Source organism: Camellia sinensis, chromosome 5 (assembly GCF_055761805.1).
Source record: "Camellia sinensis isolate YWXY chromosome 5, ASM5576180v1, whole genome shotgun sequence".
NCBI classification, from domain to species: Eukaryota; Viridiplantae; Streptophyta; class Magnoliopsida; order Ericales; family Theaceae; genus Camellia; species Camellia sinensis.
This window is the reverse complement of record NC_138965.1, coordinates 220,159,637-220,179,662: the sequence shown is the minus strand read 5'-3', so window position 1 is coordinate 220,179,662 and position 20,026 is coordinate 220,159,637. Positions and strand designations below refer to the sequence as shown.

Sequence of the window (20,026 nt, the reverse complement as noted above, 5' to 3'; positions counted from 1 at the left end):
TCTGTTGAACACTCAATATTTTGAAGATCTGTGTACTGAAGAAGCAACCCCCATGTTAGTTTATTATTGTATAGTATTATTGTATAGTTTATTATTTGTATCATGTTAGTGTGCTATATGTTAGTTTATTATTAGTGATAGTCATAATGAATGTTCCCCAATTGTCATAATGAATGTTCCCCAATTGTTTTCTTCTTTCGGTGCTAATTGGCACCCTATGTAACTTTTCCTCTCTATAAAAGAGAGTGTAAATCTCTTTGTAATATACACATTCACTGAACAATTCTGTGGCTCTTTCTCTCTCTCTCAATCCTCTATCACTCTCTCAAATTATTGTTTCATGGTATCAGAGCCCAGTGTTACATTTCTGGCAATTTTCGATTTTGGTGTTTAGTCCCGTACACAGTGGCATACATCAAATCGCTCGGAATTTTCTCACGATTCCAACGGCACCTAGCCCGTTCTCAGAACACCCTCCACGCGCCCACATGCGCCGCCTTTACCTTCTGCGCGTCACCAGCTCCGCCACCACTCTCACACGTGCCCGCACGCGCCATCTGTTGCTACTCACCTCCGCCACGCGCCTCCACGCGCCCACACAACCGCGGCTGACGTCAGCCCTGCCACTCCCGTACGCCGCGCCTGCTATTGTGCGCCTTTCGTGCGCCGCTTCACTACATTGCACCCGCGTGCGCCAAAACGGCTATTGTGCGCCGCGCCTGCGCCTGTTCGCTACCGTGCGCCGCCGCCTTCCTGCTAACGTGCTCCTCCCTGCACTCTGCTAACGTGCGCCGCTGACATCATCGCTGACATCATCTCTGTCCAGCAGCCTTTTCTGGCTATTTTCGACCTTCCGGACTCACTGGTACACTCTGTTTTACCAAATTTTGCTCCTACAGGTCTCTTCCTGTTGCTTTAATCCTACTTAACTAGTATTATGGATCGTCTTGATACCTCCCATCCCATTTCCGTTATTCTGAATGGTTCAAACTATGTTCTGTGGGCCCAAGCCATGTCTTCCTTTCTTAAAGGCAAGAAGCTCTGGCGAATTGTCACCGGGGATGTGACTAAACCAGTAAAAGACAGTGTCACTACTGAAACTACTGCTCATACTGCTACATATGAAGACCGACTTGAGGAATGGGACAGTAAGAATTACCAAATCATTACCTGGTTTCTTAATACCTCTATTACCTCCATCAATCTTCAGTTTGGTCGCTTTCAGCTAGACTCTGTCAATACTCCTGCCAAAGACATCTGGGATTTTTTGAAAGAACGATACCAGACTACTGGTCTTGCCCATCAATATCAACTTCAGAATCAACTTCATCGCATGCGCCAAGAATCCACTCAGTCCATTAATGACTTCCTTTCTCAAATGTACTCTGTTTGGGATCAGCTTGCTCTTTCAGAACCGACTTGGCATAACCACGAAGATGCTGTTTTATTTACTCTTTATCGCAACCAGCAAAGATTGGTGCACTTTCTCATGGCTCTTACTTCCTCTTTTGAGCCCGTACGTGCCTCTCTGCTTCATCGTCATCCATTGCCCACTCTTGAACAAGCAATTTCTGAGTTGCTATCAGAGGAGACTCGTCTTGGTACACTTCAAACTCATCATGTGGACTCTGTTCTTGCCACTCCTCCGTCCCGGCCATCATTTCCCCAGCGGACCACTGCTTGCCTCTATTGTCAGAATCGGGGCCTTCCTTCAACACATCTCCTGGTCAACTGCCCCGTCAGATCCTGCCGCTACTGCAACAAACTTGGTCCTGGTCATCTGCAACAGGATTGTTTTCGCAATCCTTCTCGATCATCCTCCAATAGCCACTCCTCTCGCGGTGGCTCTTCCCGGGGAAGCTTTCATCGTTCCGGGCCTCAGTCTCATCACACTGCTACTGCTGCTTCCGGGAATCAGTCTCATCACACTGCTGCTGCTGCTTCCAGGAATCAATCTCCTCACACTGATGCTTCTGCCTCTGCGGGGTTCTCTGAGTCACCTGCTCTGTCTACCCCTCACTTTTCTCCGACGGATGTAGAGGCCATGCTCAAACAACTTCTCTCTGGTACAACTCCTCCTACTGCTTTGTCTGTAATCCCAGGTAACTCTTCTTAGTATTTTGACTCTGCCTGTTGTAATCATATGACCTCCAGTTCTACTATCTTTTCTTCCTCCACCTCATCTCCATCTTCGTGATTATATTGTTGGATCTGCTGCCTTCTCTACTTATGAACCTACCTCCTATCGTGAGGCTTGTACTAATCCTCTTTGGCAGCAAGCTATGACTGATGAACTCCAGGCCTTAGACAAAGCTCATACTTGGGATCTTGTTGATCTTCCTCCTGGCAAGACTGCAATTGGCTGCAAATGGGTTTACAAAATCAAAACACATTCTGATGGCTCTATTGAACGCTACAAAGCTCGTCTTGTTGCCAAGGGTTTCAACCAGGAATATGGTATTGATTATGAGGAGACATTCTCTCCTGTTGCTCGGCTTACCTCTGTTCGCAGTTTACTTGCTGTTGCTGCTGCTCGCCACTGGGGGCTCTTTCAGATGGATGTCAAAAATGCTTTCCTCAATGGTCATCTTCTTGAGGAGGTCTACATGCAACCTCCACCTGGGTCCACTTTTCAACCTCATCAGGTTTGCAAACTACAGCGTGCTCTCTATGGCCTCAAGCAGGCGCCTCGTGCTTGGTTTGCTACGTTCAGTTCTGCCATTCATGACTTCGGGTTCACCTCTAGCTCCTATGACTCTGCTCTTTTTATACGGTCTACTTCTCATGGTACCACTCTTCTTCTTTTATATGTGGATGATATGATTATCACTGGTAATGATGAAACTGGTATTCTCCACCTCAAACAGTTTCTCCACCGACAGTTTGAAATGAAGGACCTTGGTACTCTTAATTACTTCTTAGGCCTTGAAGTCTCTCATGATTCTACTGGTTCCTATTTGTCCCAGGCCAAATATACATCCGATCTTCTGGCTCGTGCTGGTCTTACTGATTGCAAAACTACCTCTACTCCAGTTGATCATCAGATTCGTCTCACTCCTCTCGATGGGACTCTTCTCTCTGATGCTACTCTTTATCGCCAGCTCGTCGGCAGTCTTGTCTATCTCACAGTCACTCGTCCTGACATTGCCTATGCCGTTCACATTGTTAGTCAGTACATGTCGGCTCCCCGCACTCCCCACTATACTGCTTTACTCCGCATCCTTCGCTACCTCAAAGGCACTCTGTTCCATGGCCTTCACTTTTCTGCTTCCTCCTCTCTTGATCTGCGTGCCTTTTCCGATGCTGATTGGGCTGGGGATCCTACGGATCGACGCTCTACCACGGGTTTCTGCTTCTTCTTAGGGGATTCTCTTCTTGCTTGGCGTAGCAAAAAACAATCCCTCACTGCCCGCTCTAGCACCGAAGCTGAATATCGAGCTCTTGCTGATACTACTCCGGAACTTCTCTGGCTTCGCTGGCTACTTGCTGATATGGGTGTTTCTGCTTCTGGTCCTACTCCTCTCTATTGTGACAATCAGAGTGCCATTCAGATTGCTCACAATGATGTTTTTCATGATCGCACCAAACATATTGAGATTGATTGTCATTTCATTCGCCAGCATGTTACCTGTGGTACTGTTCATCTTCTCCCTATTGCTTCAGTCGATCAACCCGCTGATATCTTCACTAAAGCTCATCCTCCTGGCCGCTTCCATGATCTTGTTTCCAAACTCAACTTGGTTGATGCTTTCCCTCCTTGAGTTTGCGGGGGGATGTTAGTTTATTATTGTATAGTATTATTGTATAGTTTATTATTGTATCATGTTAGTGTGCTATATGTTAGTTTATTATTAGTGATAGTCATAATGAATGTTCCCCAATTGTTTTCTTCTTTCGGTGCTAATTGGCACCCTATGTAACTTTTCCTCTCTATAAAAGAGAGTGTAAATCTCTTTGTAATATACACATTCACTGAACAATTCTGTGGCTCTTTCTCTCTCTCTCTCAATCCTCTATCACTCTCTCAAATTATTGTTTCACCCCAAAAAAAGAAAAAGAGGATCTACATCATGAATTTATTGTTGAAAAGATGCATGTTCCTTTATTGCTGTGCTGGAAACATTTAAGTGCACAATCTGTAACCGTAAAACTTTTGTATAATTCTGTTGAATCCTAAGCTTGCCAAAATAATAAGAACCAAAGAGCCAAATTTGAGTCATGCTCAAATTTAGTTTTAATGAAAGAAAATTTTCCAAAAATAATACAGAATTCACATACACCAAATAATTAATTGATGAAAACTTTAGCAAAATGCGAAATTGAAGCCCTCAAACAATGAAATTCACTCAAAATCCGATGGGTTTTATGGAGAAGCGATGGATCATGTCCTCCACTAAGTTTTCAATCATAATTCTGAGCACCATGTGTTGTTTCATTCCTACTAATACCACTTTGCCTTATGTTCCAAGAATTGCATAGTCAAGCATCACTTACCAAGGCTTGAGGTCCTTCATTGGTCCCACAGTCCAATTCAAGATTTTGTCACCTGGCTTCAAATAAACATTCTCATCATGTGGCAATTTCCGAGCTAGTCCATTTAGAATCTGATGGAAAGCATCACCTGGTTGGGCAGGTTGAGGGAACAACATCGCCTGTTTCATCGAAGGATTCGCAAGCAACCTCTGTTTCCTTAGAATTACTTCTGTTGGTATTGATGTAAGGATTGTATCCAAATGTGGGACATCTTTCTCTGCTACAAACACTCCTATTTCCTCCCATGGAATGGCATCCGCAAAAGGTAAAACAATGTCATCTGCTATGATAACTGGAATGCAGCCAAATATCACCCCTTCAACTAGTCTAGGACTCCACGGAGCCCACCCCAGCGGGCACAAACAGAAAACAGCACGCTGCATGTCTTCATAGTATGTAGTTGGGTGTTCAGTGGAAATGTCAAAGAGTGGATTGTTCTTAAAATTCTCCCAAACTGTTGCCCTTGCACCTCTGCACATCGAAATGAAATGTTAGAAAGGGATCATACTACTACCACATGAGGTACCCAATTTGAGATACAGGTTGAAATTGAGTTTCACGCCCATTTCATCCACATCACAACAAAAGCAAAATATTAACAAGTCAGCATTCAAATGAAAACTCAATAAGAGTATTTGTACTACCCTTTCACATTGAGAAACTCCACAAAACATACTATTCTTTTAAGAAGCACAAACATACCTTGCATAATAACCCCCTTCTGGATCATTATTTACATCATAAAACAAACCACGAAAGTAGACAAAGATGGACCGAGGAGTGTCGGGGGGAATCAGGTGGGCCAGAATTTTCTGTGGAGGCGCATAGGGAGGAATTGTGATAGAACCCTCATTCAAACACACATGGTTACGCTGTCCAAAAGTCTGAACCAAGGTAGCACGCTGAAGTAATGGAAGAATTCCCCGTTCAATCGCTTTCTCTTCCTGCAAAATGTCAACAATAATTGAATCCACTGTATTATCAGAAATTCCCGCTACAGTCTCGATAGTTAGATGTGAGTCCTGTAATAGCAATTAAATAGAGAACAAAGTTGTGACAGAAAACTCTAGTCCTAACATCCAGCAACTGGTGTCATCGAAAATATGATAAGAAAACTATTTGTCTTACTTGATAATGAAAGCAGGCGCCAAAGTCGTGGGGTACAACAAAGAAGTGATCGGCACCTTCTGTTCGATTCCAGTAAGGCCAGTTTGTGGAGATGAGTTGTATTGCACTTCTCATCATTCGTGGAGATTTGAATGGCAGTGGCAAACCCTTGGGGGTGAGATCACAAGTGGTGTATACAGGGGTATAAAACCAATCTGCTTCCTCGGGATTGAGGGTTCGAACTGGGCTGGACAAAAGGAAATGATGCATGAAGATCTCGGCAGCAAACATATGGGTGAGACATCTGGGGTCCTTCTGCAAGATCTTCTTGTTGTATTTGCTTGGAAGCTCATATACAAAAACTTTCAACCTTCCCACTGGATCATCTTCCAAGACATCACCGGCACTTCCTACATTTAGTGAAACCGTAGCATTTTTATTATCCATACTTCGGGTTTTTCCATAAAATTTGTGAAAACAACTCACAAAAGTGTAAAGATCAATTATTTGAGAAAATTTCAACTGAACAAAGTCTTGACATGTGTACGGGGAGGAAATAATTCTCCTCGTATAATCCTGTTGACCAAGTCCACGCTCCTCCGTACGACGTCGCTTTGTTACCTGAAAACACAAACGTGAGCTAGCCGGCGGGTGTGTGCCGGAAACCTCTCCGATGCCTAAGTCAGAAAACTTGACAAATAGACAAAGCTCTAAGTTCTCAGAAAGATTGTGTTCAATTACCTCCTCCAAGGTGTTGCTTGTGAGCTTTTATAAGTTTCATATGGCACAATCCTAGTAGGACTCGTATTTCTCCATGCAGAGTCCTCCTAGGATTCAATCTCCTAAGGATAATGCTTATCCTTTTACACCCTCCCCCACTGCTTAAACCAAGTGGGATGGTTTCCTCCACGGCCGAACTTCCATGTAACCGAAGTAAATTGGCTATACCGAGCCACAGAGGGCCGAACCGTCCATAGCTCGGTCTTCTCCTCTAATTCCTTACTTCGGCTGTCCCTGTTCAACCTTGGCGAGCTCAAACTTCCAAGTAGCAAGGTCTGACCGACCTAACCATAGTACGTCACGACCGGACTAATTCCAAAATCCGGCCTTCCCAGAACACACTGCGGCCGGACTAACTCTGAGACCGGCCTAATTCCGAGTTGCCTACGGACCGGAGTAGCTTTACTTCTCCTTGGACCAAAGCATCTATCTCTTCATGAGCCGGAGTAACCTCACCTCCTTGGGCCGAAGTAACTTTGTCTCCTCAAGACCGGAGTAACCTTGCCCCTTAGGCCGAAGTATCCATTACGGCCTTTTTACTTAATCCTCCGTGTTTTGGGCCTTAAAGCCCAACTCGAAGCTCGGCCCAATTTTTTCCAAAAATTACCCTCTCAACATGCAAAATAGGAAAGGAAATAAATTCATTCACACAAGTTGGTTTTATTGATTTATGAAAAGAAGAACTGCAATCATCACATCCTAAGCTTGCTCAAGTTGAATGAGTTCACCATCCCATGTCTGTGTATCGTATCTGATTTTTATGGAGTTGAACCCTAACTAATCAGCTTTATATTCTTCAAGGTAATATTTGTCAACGGAAAAAAGACAATTCGAGGGTTGCACGCAAGCAAATGAAAACCATGCAGCTGAAACTCAGATGAAAAATAGTTAGATTAGCTGCAAATTAAGAAGGTTCGATATTTTTCCTACAAAAACTAGTCTTTTAAGGTGATGATACAAACTAGCATATTTGCCACCAAAACACAAAACACAAAACACAAAAAAAAAACTTGGAGAGCACTATCTGATTTGGAATTACTAAATGAAAAAGTAGCACTCAACTTTATAATACAAATCCCGTGAGCTACTAGTCTCAGAATTTTCAAGTATGAGCCCTTCAAAAAGAAAAGAAAAATAGACTCTTGGACTCTCTCTCCTCCCTAGTCACTAGTTTAAATTGCGGAGGAAAGAATGAGAGTTAGTAGTTACGGATTTTATGACACCAAATTTTACCCCTCTTGAACGTATAACAAAACTCTGTTTTCTTTTCCAAACAAGAAAGGATGAATTTTCTCTTCTCTGCTCTCCTATCCTGAATTATGCTGTTCTCTCTCTCTCTCTCTCTCTCTCTCTCTCTCTCCCCCCAAATGGGCAAATCCCCGATAATAAACAGAATAGGTAACTCAATAACATAAAATGCGGATGAGAGTATGTCGGAAAAGAGAATTACTGCACAATATATAGGACAGTTGGGAACCAAACTTAACAAGGATGAATGACAAATTCACCTGAAATTCTCTCTGTACGTACACTGTGACCAAGCCCCTCAACACCGGCAATCCTCCACACACAACCGTGAAAGAGAGCAACCACAAAGACCCACGTAATACAATCCCTCATTTTTATTTTTATTTTTAAAATGAATTTCTCAAGCTAAAGCCCCAATCTCTGAGTCTGAGTTCAAGAAGAGTCCATGTAAAACAGAAATGGGTATGTTTGGGTTTTGGACTCATTGAGTGCAAAAAAGCTGTGTACTTATGTGTGTGTGTGTGTGTGTGTGGAGGGGGGAATACAGTTGGGATGTCCCCTCCATATATGTAGTAGTTGAAGGGTTTTATTCGAGTTTAGGTTTTGAGAAGGAGACTGAAGTTTTCAAGAGAAGAGAAAACAGAGGAATTGTAAAATAAAAAAGGATTGCTTGAAGAAGACGAACAAGTTGGCGTGTGCATGAATATAGTTGATGCGAGTTAATTACTCTGAAAGCTGTTTTTGTTTGTTTTGCCAGTTTGATGACAAGCTGCTGCTAGATAGACCTTAGCTATCTGTTCAAATGGACCTTCTACCCGACTCCCGCTCCCCCTCCCTCCCCCTCTTCCGTCATATATTAATCTTTATTATTATTATTATTATTATTATTATTATTATCTCTAAAAGATTAAAATTGAAGTGTATTACTTACGCTGTATAATTCACAAAATTTTACCTGATATATAATGAGTCATTTTAAAATACACATCCTTAAAATAAATACAAACCTATGTAGTATAATTTTTTGAAAACTGATAATCAGAAAACCCTCAAACACTTCTCTTTAATAATAATAATAATAATAATAATAATAATTTATAAGCAATTTAAATAAGTTGCACCAAATCAACCCTTAATTTCATCCAACGATCATATGGTATAAAAAAATATGAAGTCCATGTATTACTTATCCCTTAATCTTCCCCTGAAACAAATGGCCAAATCCAAACATATTAATTTAGTTTCAAACAGATAATTTTCACGGAAAAAAAAAAAAAGAAGAGAAAGAGAAAAGCAAAATTTGAATTTAAAAAAAAAAGAAACAGGAAAAAAAAAAGAAAGTGTTAAATAAAAAGGAAGCTGCTGGCATTCGTTTGGTTTCTACCTTGGATTGTTTATTATGTCAATAAAAGAGCTGCAAAACTTATCTCTCACACCCAACTGTTTGATAGCATGGAAATAAAAATTGTCACATACCGTGGAAAACCATGTCCAGGAAGACACAAAACAAATCATCATTGTAACCAAGATGAGGGAGCCTCATTAACCCTAAAAAATTCTGCACCAACTCCAAGCATTATTGGAGAAGGCCACATTATAAGTACAATCCAACAACTGAAAAAAGGCATCTTATTATTAAGTGAAGTATTGCTCAAAAAAAATTATTAAGTGAAGTACGTTCCAAGCACCATGAAGACTGCAAAAAATGCTCAACAAGAAGCCAGTTGCATTATTCAGAGCCATATAGCCCTGCCTAGGACTGGCAATAGATACAAAAAACAAGTCCATAAAGCATTACTGAATACGTCAAAAAGAAAGAAATAAATTTGCTGATGACTAACTCCATCCTGAATTCTTATCCAACCATCAACTTGTTCTCCTCCAAGAAGGTGTAAGTCGGTACCTCCAGATTGAATGGTGCTGGCCCCTTGCGGATCCTTCCAGATATGTCATAGTGAGAGCCATGGCATGGGCAAAACCAACCACCAAAGTCACCAGCATTTGGCAAAGGGATGCACCCCAGATGGGTACAGACCCCAACGACCACAAGCCATTCTGGGTTCTTAACTCTGACAGAATCCTCCTGTGGGTCCCGAAGGGAGGCAACATCGACACTGTTAGCCAACTTGATATCATCCTCAGTTCGACGCCTGATAAAAACTGGCTTACCACGCCACTTGACTGTAACAGTAGTCCCAGGTTCAATGCTGGAGAGGTCTACCTCAAGGGAGGCAAGGGCAAGAACATCTTTACTTGCAGACATGCTCAAAACAAACTTGAGTACCAGGAGACGGATCAAGGAAGCATACACAAACCTGCCACCAGTCAAGACGAAGTATGCGAATGCACGCTTGCTTGGGTCGCCAGGAGGATAACGCTCATGATTGTGCTCATCATACAAAATTTTTGAGCTGGGATTCTTGACAGCTGCCACAGTAGCTGGAAGGTCTGAGAGTATGCCCATGTCATGTGTGGGAGCCAGCGAATCAGAAGTAAATCCTGAAACAATAAATCAATTATTGTGGACAATATTCTTTTGTTATTTATTTGGGAGGTGTTGTTTGGGACTCTCTGGAAGCACATCTACCAAATTGAAACACAATAAAATAACAGTCAACAGTAACTGAAAATCGTTATAAAAACATTTCCACCATGGTAAAACTGCAGGGCAATAATAATATGATATTTAAAGAAATATCAACTCCTCCCATCACCGTTATGCTAAAAGGGGAGGGGGAGCATATATTTGCTAATACAAGAAGCACAATAACTCAATGCTCAAAAATCATTAGACTGGAAACTGCAGGGTCAAAGAAAACTGCATGTTCAGGAATTTTTTTTTTTTTTATTAATATTTTTTTCTTTTAATAAGACAACACATGTATTAAACAAACAAAGAGTTTCTAGTCATAGAAAGATTTAGACAAAAACAATAGAAGCTTAAAGTAATAATGATGTTATGATAATAATTATAGCAAAAGCAACACAACAACAAAAACAAATGAGCAAGGAAAAGCCACATAACAATTGCATGGCAAAAGAAGTGTGGTGGACTCCATTATCTTCGACATAGTTAACACTGACTCCCAAGGATAATAAGCAGATCAGGATATGGCATTTGTACAATAATACATTTCCATCTTTGATTGAAGTTTACAGATCTGCAGAAATGATGGCTACCCCAAAGAGAGCTAACACAGGACAAAAAAATATTACATCAGTAACCCCTTGCATATGCTACCTACCTACCTACCAACTCCAAGTAGACAACAAAACAACCAGTTTTAAAGTTATAATAATTAATCAAAAGTTGATATAGAAGCAATGCACCACAGTTGTTGATTAAATCCAAGTTGTAAGGGAGAAAAGCAAAGCTGGTTGAGAGAAGAAAGAATAATGATGAATGAATACTCTGGTCTTTGATCATGTGAAACTCAAATGGATATTTGACTTGACAGACAGACAGATTGCAGATGAACAATTGAAATTCAAATTTCTAATGTAATCAATATATGCAAAAATCAAATTTCTAATGTAAGTTAAAAGAGTGGAAAAAGTAACAGCGAGCAAGGACTGCAGCAACTAATTATTCAGAGCAATATGTTATGTTATGTGAACAAATTGAATAAAAACTAATCCATCATTTGGTTACTTACTGAGCAAATTGAGGAAGACAAAATAAATAACAAACAATGTTCATCCCTTATCATATGTAATGTACAAACAACTACACAAAGATTTTTAATAATAATAATAATAATAATAATAATAATAATCACTATTGTTACCCCTCTTTCCTAAATTTGTGACACTTTGAACCGGATCAAATGAGAAATCAATTGAGATGATACAACGATCGCAGGTAAGGTTAAACGGGAAACCCTAAATAAATCAGAAAGCACAAAAGCTTTGAGAAAGAAATAGAAAGGGAAATCTCTTAACACTGACCTCTGATTTGATCCAGGAACACGGAGGAGGAGGAGGAGCTAATAGAAAATGTGTGGGGTGGACAGATGGATCTAAGGTCATGGGAGGGTGAATCAGAGCCACCGTTGATCGGATTCCTAGCCATGAAGGCGGATGGAGATGCCTGAGTGGACCTCCATGAGAGAGAAGAGACCCTCCTCCCGGCAACTCTCAACATCTCCTTCTCCTCCCTTGCTTCCTTTTGTTAGGGTTACGGTGATGGGACAGGCTCTCTCTGGCTTTCTCGGCTTCGGGAAGAGAGAGAGAGAGAGAGAGAGATGAGATGAGATGACATGAGATGAGATGAGAAGCCACACAGATCCTATGTAATGTAATGTACGAGTTGAAAAATGACGAGACGATTAGACGCCCCCCGCATGAGTGTACGCTTTGAAACGACGACGTGTGATTGAACTCTAAACTTCGACAGACAGATTCCACCCGACCTCAACTTTTATTTTTATTTTGAGTAACTTAATGATAAGTCTCAAGTACAAAATTTAAGACTCCGTTAATTTTTAAATAAAATATTTATATCAATTAGTTTTATATATTTTTAATTGTTATTAAAAAAATTTATTTTTATTAAAATTTTTTTTTTACAAACACTGTTACAACTTACTACTGTCGGACTTCCGTCAAGCGGTCGCCGGAGACTTGTCGGAATGTTCAACATCGCTGGGAAGTTGCTGGAGTATCATCGGGAAGTCGCCGGAGTTTCGCCGGAAGTTCACTGGAGTGTTAAGAACGTTAATAGAAGTCGCCAGAATGTTCAGAATGTTCACTGAACGTTAAGAACATCACTGGAGACTCACCAGAATGTCTAGAATATTGCCGAAAAAAAAGGAATAAATGGAGAAATTAGAGCAAAAAAAACATAGCAAAACGTGCTAAATATTGATAAACTAAAAGGAAAAAAAAAATAAAACGACAAAAAACAGCAACAATGGAAAAAATATATGCTATTTTTTAATTTTTGTAAGGTTCAAGCAAATAATATCCAATATTGATCAAACTGAAAAGTAGGTTTTGAAACTGTAAAATGTTACAGTTTCAAAGCAAAAATCTATTAAGCATTTATCCTTATTAATCAAACTGAAAAACATGTTATGAAACTGTAAAATTTTACAGTTCTAAAGAATGTTATAAAACTGCAAAATTTTACAATTTTATACCATGATTCATTCCAGCACCAAAAAAATTTGAAACTATAAAATTTTACAGTTTTAAACCATGATTCATTCCAGTACCAAAAAAAATTTGAAACTGCAAAATTTTATAGTTTTCACCGCCTGTAACTAAAACTCGAAAACTACTTGTTCAGAATTTGAAAATTTTCTCCATTAGAACAGAAAAACAGAAGTGTATAGTAGAGAAAAAAAAAAAGAGATCAAAGGAGAAAGGCGGATATAGAGAGAGGATTGTACTCCGACAATTATTTTTTGTTTAGATCTAGCCAAATCTGATGTAGATCTTCTTTTATTTGTTGATTTCTAATTTTTAGAATGGATTTGATTGGCATAATGGAAAGTAAAGATATTTGGCGATTCAAGAGACGATTTCTCATTATTCACGATTATTTTATAATTTACTGAACAAATGTTCAACTTTATAACTACTATACTATAATTCAGTATAATATACTCTAACTCATTAGAATGATAACTTTTTATACAGTTGGTTACCTTTTTTTATTACAAATATACATCAGATCTGAGTAGATCCACTCATCTTCTTCGTCGGAAATATATCATCTTCGCCGTCAGTGAAGGTGAAGTCACGAGTTGATTTCGATGGTTGGTGGTTTTCGGTGAACCCCAATCAATGGAGAAAGACGTGATCACCAGTAGTCGTCCATGACAAAGAAGATGAGAGAAAAATGCAAAAAAAAAAAGAGAGAGGAAAACGTAAAGAGTCAGGCAAAAAGCAGAGAGAGAGAGAGAGAGAGAGAGAAGAAAGTAGGACTTTTGGGTCTGCTCAAAAAGTTGCTGGATTAAATAGTATCCACATGTTTCACATAGGACCTGTGGGTAATTTCCCCTTTTATTTTTAAATTTATTAGCTGGACCCCACGCATCGCATTGCCATTTGTTTTTTCAAATTAGTTTCATATGTAAAAATATACCGTTGCATTTTTAGTTATACATAGGGATGGCAATTTGAAACCAGCCTGACGGGGACCCGACCCCCCGTCCCCGATAAGAGTAGTTTTTCCCTGAAAAGTACCCCCGACGGGCCGGGGATGGTATTTAAATTTGAATCCCCGATTAAATTCGGGCCGGGGACGGGGATCACTTTCACAGCCCCGGACCCGGCCTGTCCCTGGCCCCGTTCCCCGCCTTGTTTCTCCTCGAAATAAAACCCCCTCCCTCTAATCTATTATATATCTATTATATTATCTCTGATAATAAACCCCCCCTCCCTATCTATTTTATATCTATTATATAGTTGTTAAAGTTCCCAAAACGCATCTCTGATCTATGATCTCTCTCTCTCTTCTCTCACTCTCTCTCTCTTCACTCCACAGACTGCTATGCAGTCGGCTTCTCCTCTCGTCGCCTCCACCTCGCACCACCACCACCACCACAGCGTCTCTCATCACCACCGCGTCTTGCACTGCTGATCAGATTTTTTTTTTTTTTGGTTTTCAGATCTGTCTCAGATCTGTTTCACAAATTTCAGATCTGTTTCAGATCTGTCTCATTCAGCAGTGATCGTAGTGCCGAGGCAGTTGAGCAAGCTGAAGAAGAAAACTGAAGGAGCTCTATTTTCAGTTTTTTGTTTTGGTCCACCAAAGGAAATAAATGTGTTATGGTGTGTACATATAGACACACTAATGTAATTTCTATTCTTTGTTAATTTCTTGAATATTCCATTGATTATATTCTCTCTATTGGATTTGATTTGGTGGACTCTACACAAATTTCAGATCTGATTTACACAGTTGTTGTTGTATTTTTCAAAGGTTTTTTTTTTTTTTGGCCGGGGAATGTTCGGGGTCGGGGAAACCTGATCCCCGTTAGGGGACGGGGACGAGGGCGGGGGCGGTGGCGGTGATGGCTTTACCGTCAGGGATCGGGGCCGGGGCCGGGGGAAATTTGACCATCGGGGATCGGGGACAGGTGTAGACACCTCATTTTTAACCGACCTTAAGACTCAGACGTCACCAATTGAGCGCTCGGTGATGATGCATATTGTGCTCGTTCTGAGGTTTCAGAGTCTCGGTTGCGAGCCTTGCTTCCAGACTTCGGGGCTTTTTTGTGCTTTGCCTCGGTTTGCAAACCAAGTCCTGTTTTCTCTGTTTTCCCTTTCCGACGGGAGGGAGAGGTCTCGTAAACCATCTCTAAGTGGCCTTAGGCTACGTTTCGTGGTCGTAGGCCATTCTTCCAGTTTGGAGCCCAGTTTCTGATTTTTGGAGCCGTCGGCCGTATGCCTCGGTTCGGGAGTGCTTAATTATCTCTGTTTGCTCCAGTTTTTGGTACACACCTTGTTTCCTCTCTTTTGAGGGACATTGTGGCCCGAGAGACCACCTTCGTGGTTGCACGCCACTTCCGGTACCTAACAGCCTGTTTTCGAGGCCCCGGGCCGCGTGTTTTGGCCCCCGAACCCTCGTTTTGCATCAGTTAGGGTTCATTTTTGGTATGGACCCTATTTTCATTGTTTGGAAGGTGGTAGGATGGTGGGAGACCAGCAATTATTTTGAAAATCATTTTCTCTCTCCGCCAGCCGGTTTTCTTGACAGAAAGCTGGTTTTTCTTACTTTTAGACATTAATTTCTGGTCTCCCATACCACCATTGTGTTGTATTCATCTGGGAGGCCACCAATATGGGTAGGCCGACCAGCTTTTCTTCCTGACCCTTTTGAACCTTGCTAGAAAGCTGGTTTTTCTCTCTCTTGGGTCACATTTTCTAGTCTCCCACCATACAGCTGTATTCTACTCATCTGGGAGGCCACCTTTCTGGTATGGCTGACCACCTTTTCAACTTGACCTTTTTGACCCCTGGTCGGCCGACCAGGGGGAGTGGCCGGCCGACCACCTTAACTGCTCGGCCTGCTTCCTGCTTTTTGGTCTCTTTGAGTGTAAGCCAGCTGTGCCAGCTGGAAGCCTCAAAAGTGATCCTCCATACACGTGTATGGAGGATCTTTGAGCTTGGTTTGAAGCTTCTTAGAGAAGCTTTGGCCTCTCTTCTCTATAAAGGGAGGCCTTCTCTTCCATTGCTAGTGTTAAACCTTTTGGTCAGGGCATACATACACTTCCCTCCATATCTCTCTCTTCCAAGCTCCAAAACTCCATTATTCTTGGCCATTTGCACTACACCTCCTAACACAACACCTCCACCATCCATCCAAGCACCTTGGAACTGATTTGCTGAGGCTGAAGGCTCATTACCTTGGTCCTGAAGTTGCTGAGGGTCGGCTCTACAAGGGTAAGCCTCTATTTTTCCTTTTTTTGCATTATTTTGCTTCATTGCTTAGCCATACTTGCAAGCATTTTTGGACCTCGACATAAAATGGAAAAAGTTTCTTTTTGAGCTTATAAACATATTTGTTTAAGATACTTTTTTTCTGTTTGGGGTCATCTTCCCCTTTGCATGCTTCATTTCCTCATGTTTTGAGCTATGCATTAGAGCATTTGTGTTGGCCTTGGTTTGGCCTTTTAATGTGTTTTTGAGCCCTAAAATCAGAGAGGGGTGACCTTCTCACCCCTTGTTCTCTTTACTAGCTTTGTTGGCCTTCCAAAGGAGCTCCATTTTGCATGTTGAGAAGTCTTGTTTCAAGCCATTATTTGTGAGTTTCAAGGTCTGCCTTGACTCTGTCCAGAGCCTTTTTGGCCATATTTTGTGTCTTTGATGCATGTGTAGAACAACCCCATTCAAGGCCTTTCAAAGGGACCTTTATTTGCATGTTTCCTAGACCCATTTCAGGCTCTTTTTAGTGGGTCTTAGGACCCTCAGAACCTTTGTCTAGAGGTTGTTTTGCCATTGTGTGTGTCTATCATGCATGTGTAGAACAACCCCCTTATTGGCCTTTCAAATGAGCCCATCATTCTTGCATGCATTGACTGAGTTTCAGTGGTTATTTGGGCATATTTTGGCATGACATATTTCTGTTTTTGGCTAGTTTGGTGAGCCTTCATATGCTCCATATAGTTGTAATGTAACTCATGGTTCACTAGCTTTCTTTGCATGCTTTGTTGACCCTTGATTTTAACACTTTTTGGCCATGCCTTAAACTGATATTGTACTTATTTTGGACTGCCCTAGCTCTGTTTTTAGGTCTCATGGTTGAATAATGTTGGTTTTGCATGCTTGTAGTTCAATACCCATGCTTAACTTTGAGTTTCAAGGTTCATTCCATGCATATACTGAGGTGTGTTCATGTTTTGGACTCATTATACATCATATTTTAGAGCTTGTTTGAATGCCATATTGCCATGTTTTGTACTCTTTAAATGTGTTTGAGAGTCGGACTTGCATGCCTTGTTTTCGGACCATTGAATGAGCTCCATTTCGTTGCATTCTCAGCCATCATTTTAGGCCATTTCCCCATTCTTTCAAACCTGCCTAGGGTCTGTTTGGGGTTGGTTTTTCCATTAGTGCATTGGTTTGGGTATCTTTAGTGTAACGCACTTCACTAGTTTCGGTACCCGGGCCCCCCCTAGCTTGTATTGTGTGCCATGTTTGCATGTTTCGGGACCATTGTTTATCATGTTTCAGAGCTGGAGAATGTGTGTTTTTTATGCCATACTTCATCTTTTGCCATGCTTAGTTAGAGTTGCATGTTGTGCCTTAGGATCGGTCCTTTGCATCAGTGCATGTTTGCATGTATTTCGGTTGTCTCATTTCCATCATATGGCCACTGATTTGAGTGTGGCTGAGGTCCACTCATATTGGTTTAAGTCCACCTTGCATTGTGTATGCCATGTTGCAATGTATTGTGCATGTTATGTTATTAGCATTGTGTATGCCATGTCATTCCTCGCATTGTGTATGCTAGGTTGTTAGTCGCATTGAGTATGCCATAGGTTGTTAGTCGCATTTAGTTCATGAGCATTATGCATGCCATGTAGTGTTAGCATTGTATATGCTAGGTGCATGTTTGCATTTCATCCCTTGCATGTTTGCATCATTTAGTGGCATTGCATCTAGGATTGCATATTAGAATTGCATTCATGCATATCATCCATATTGCATTGTGTTTGGAGTAGGGTTTAGTCCAAACACGGGAAACGAGGGACGTTTCGCACTCCAAGTGACGAAACGTGCCTCGATTCCCAGTCGTCGACACTCCGGATTATCCATGATGGAGTTTAGGCCTTGTTGTGTTCATATGTGCATTCATTCCATTGAGTCGTGCAATTCGACTCCTCGGCCATCATGCATTGAGATGCGTGATTGGTGGCACGAGGATCGAGGTCTACACTCCCTTGAGCTTATGCAAGGACGAGGAGAGTGGTCATACACACATATGTTGAAAATACGTTGCTTTCTCTCCCTCTTGCCTTTGTTGTAGAAAAACCAGGATCCAAGGGCAGAAAGTGGTCGGTCGACCAGGTTTTCTAGCGGGCCAACCACCTTTTTTGGTTTCCACTACAAAGGGTGGTCGGCAGGTGTCTCCCAAGCCAATACCTGGTGGGCAGCCTTCCCAAGGTGGAGTTTCAGCCTTCTGGAGCTTTGTGCAAGTTTCTAAAATCAGTTGCAAACAAAGGCGAGACAAGGCATCGCGATGAAATTTCCCGATGAGGCGACTCGAGCATGCATGCATCCATCGTCACCCAAAACAGAGCCGAGGCAGTCATATTCATGTAGTTTACATGCTTACTTAGCTAGTTTGTTAATTAGTTAATGTTGTGTAATAATTAGCTCTAGCTGTTATTTATTCGGACCCTCCGAGCGAGGGCACAATTGTAATAAGTGTGTGTGTGTGTGATGTATGTCTTCCAACCCCATGTCTTTCTCCCTTTTATTTATCAGCTTATGATGGTTAGATTAGGGCATGTTTCAATTAGCATACTTATGCTTGCATGTTTGCATCATTCATCTGTCTTGCATGCACCGGACTCGGCGCATCATACTAACTGCATTGTATTACAATTCCGAGTTGAATACTTATTAGTTGTAGCATTTCACATGCCATCTTTAGAATAGTCGAGCCTACTATAGTTGCATTTTACATGTGTTGCATTAGACATTTCTGTATAATTAGGATCATGCATGGATTTCTAACATAGCTTTTGTTTTGGCTTGGAGTACTCGGTAAGTTTTATGCTTTAGCATCCTTGCATGCGTGTGAGTGACTGCCATGATAGCATGCTTACCATGAGGCTATTTGCTTATGTGATATATCTGCCTGAATGCCTGTGGGTGAAGGTTGGATTATCTGAATTGGAATAATGCATTGACTGTGAGTTTTAAGCCCACTAGCCAGTGGCAAAACCGTCTTTTCTAAGCCCACCCGAGGGTGGTAAAATCTGCATTTTTTTAGCCTACTTGCGAGTAGCAAACCGCTTTAAAAAACAAACATGAAATGTTTTGTTCCAATTCAGGCGATCCAGTCTGTACTTGTATGCTGTGCGCATCACGTAGTAAATCTAGGCTAATAACCGGAATAAGAACGCATAATATTTTTAAAACTAGATATCATGGTTAGTAGAGGCCGATCTTTGATCGGGCGAGCGGGGGTGCTCACGAAGTGACCTTCCCCAATCGTACCTAAGTTCCCGAGCCGAGGCAACTTTGGTGATGACGGACACGTGGCCTTAGGCAAACGAGTCAGGGTTTCCTAAATTCCTCCAAAATAAAATATTTAGGTGGCGACTCTGTATCTGGCAAAGCAGTCCATGTTTGACACTTCTTTAAAAAAAAATTTGTTTTCAAAAACGATTTACCGGATTTGGACTCTTTGATGATTCATTGGTCTTGCATTGCACTCTGCGAGCTTAGATACAGGACCGGGACATTTGAGTCCTGAACTGTAGTGAGCCCATACGAACAAAACGGGATTTCCCTCTTGGGACGTTCGGGGACGTCTACAGTTTTTGGCAACTCTGCTGGGGATTTAGAGAACTTGACTCGAACTCATGATATCTGGTTTTGACTACACTTGTGTGTTTCTTTGCATTGCATTTGCATTGGTGCGCCTAGGACATCGTGTTTGCCGTATGCTATTCCTGAACGGCTTGCCGGAGGCTCGCTTCGAGAAGCATGCCATAAGGCTGACCGGTTGCGGGCTCTGCCACGACGGGAACACAAACCTCGATTTTACCGGGGCACCCTTTTGACCATTCGACCTAGTGCATATTCGGAATCCATAGTGACCATTCCAAAGCTAGGACAGGTTGCTTACCCGATTATAGGTTGTTTGAAACCGCTGTGTGCGTTGTGAAACCCT

At 41.5% G+C, this 20,026-nt stretch overlaps 2 protein-coding genes across 2 annotated transcripts; both read right to left on the bottom strand.

Moving 5' to 3' along the window:
* Nucleotides 1-4,075: 4,075 nt before the first annotated feature.
* Nucleotides 4,076-8,228, bottom strand: LOC114261520 (putative beta-1,4-xylosyltransferase IRX10). Its single transcript, XM_028201787.2, has 4 exons — nt 7,929-8,228; nt 5,662-6,050; nt 5,236-5,477; nt 4,076-5,004 (listed from the first exon to the last, which is right to left on the bottom strand). The coding sequence occupies exons 1-4, from the start codon at nt 8,038-8,040 to the stop codon at nt 4,491-4,493; spliced, it is 1,257 nt and encodes a 418-aa protein (XP_028057588.2). The 5' UTR covers nt 8,041-8,228; the 3' UTR covers nt 4,076-4,490.
* Nucleotides 8,229-9,283: 1,055 nt separating this feature from the next.
* LOC114261521 (cytochrome b-c1 complex subunit Rieske-4, mitochondrial) lies at nt 9,284-12,103 on the bottom strand. Its single transcript, XM_028201788.2, has 2 exons — nt 11,617-12,103; nt 9,284-10,167 (listed from the first exon to the last, which is right to left on the bottom strand). Exons 1-2 carry the CDS (start codon nt 11,810-11,812, stop codon nt 9,524-9,526), a joined length of 840 nt encoding a protein of 279 aa, XP_028057589.2. The 5' UTR covers nt 11,813-12,103; the 3' UTR covers nt 9,284-9,523.
* Nucleotides 12,104-20,026: the final 7,923 nt, after the last annotated feature.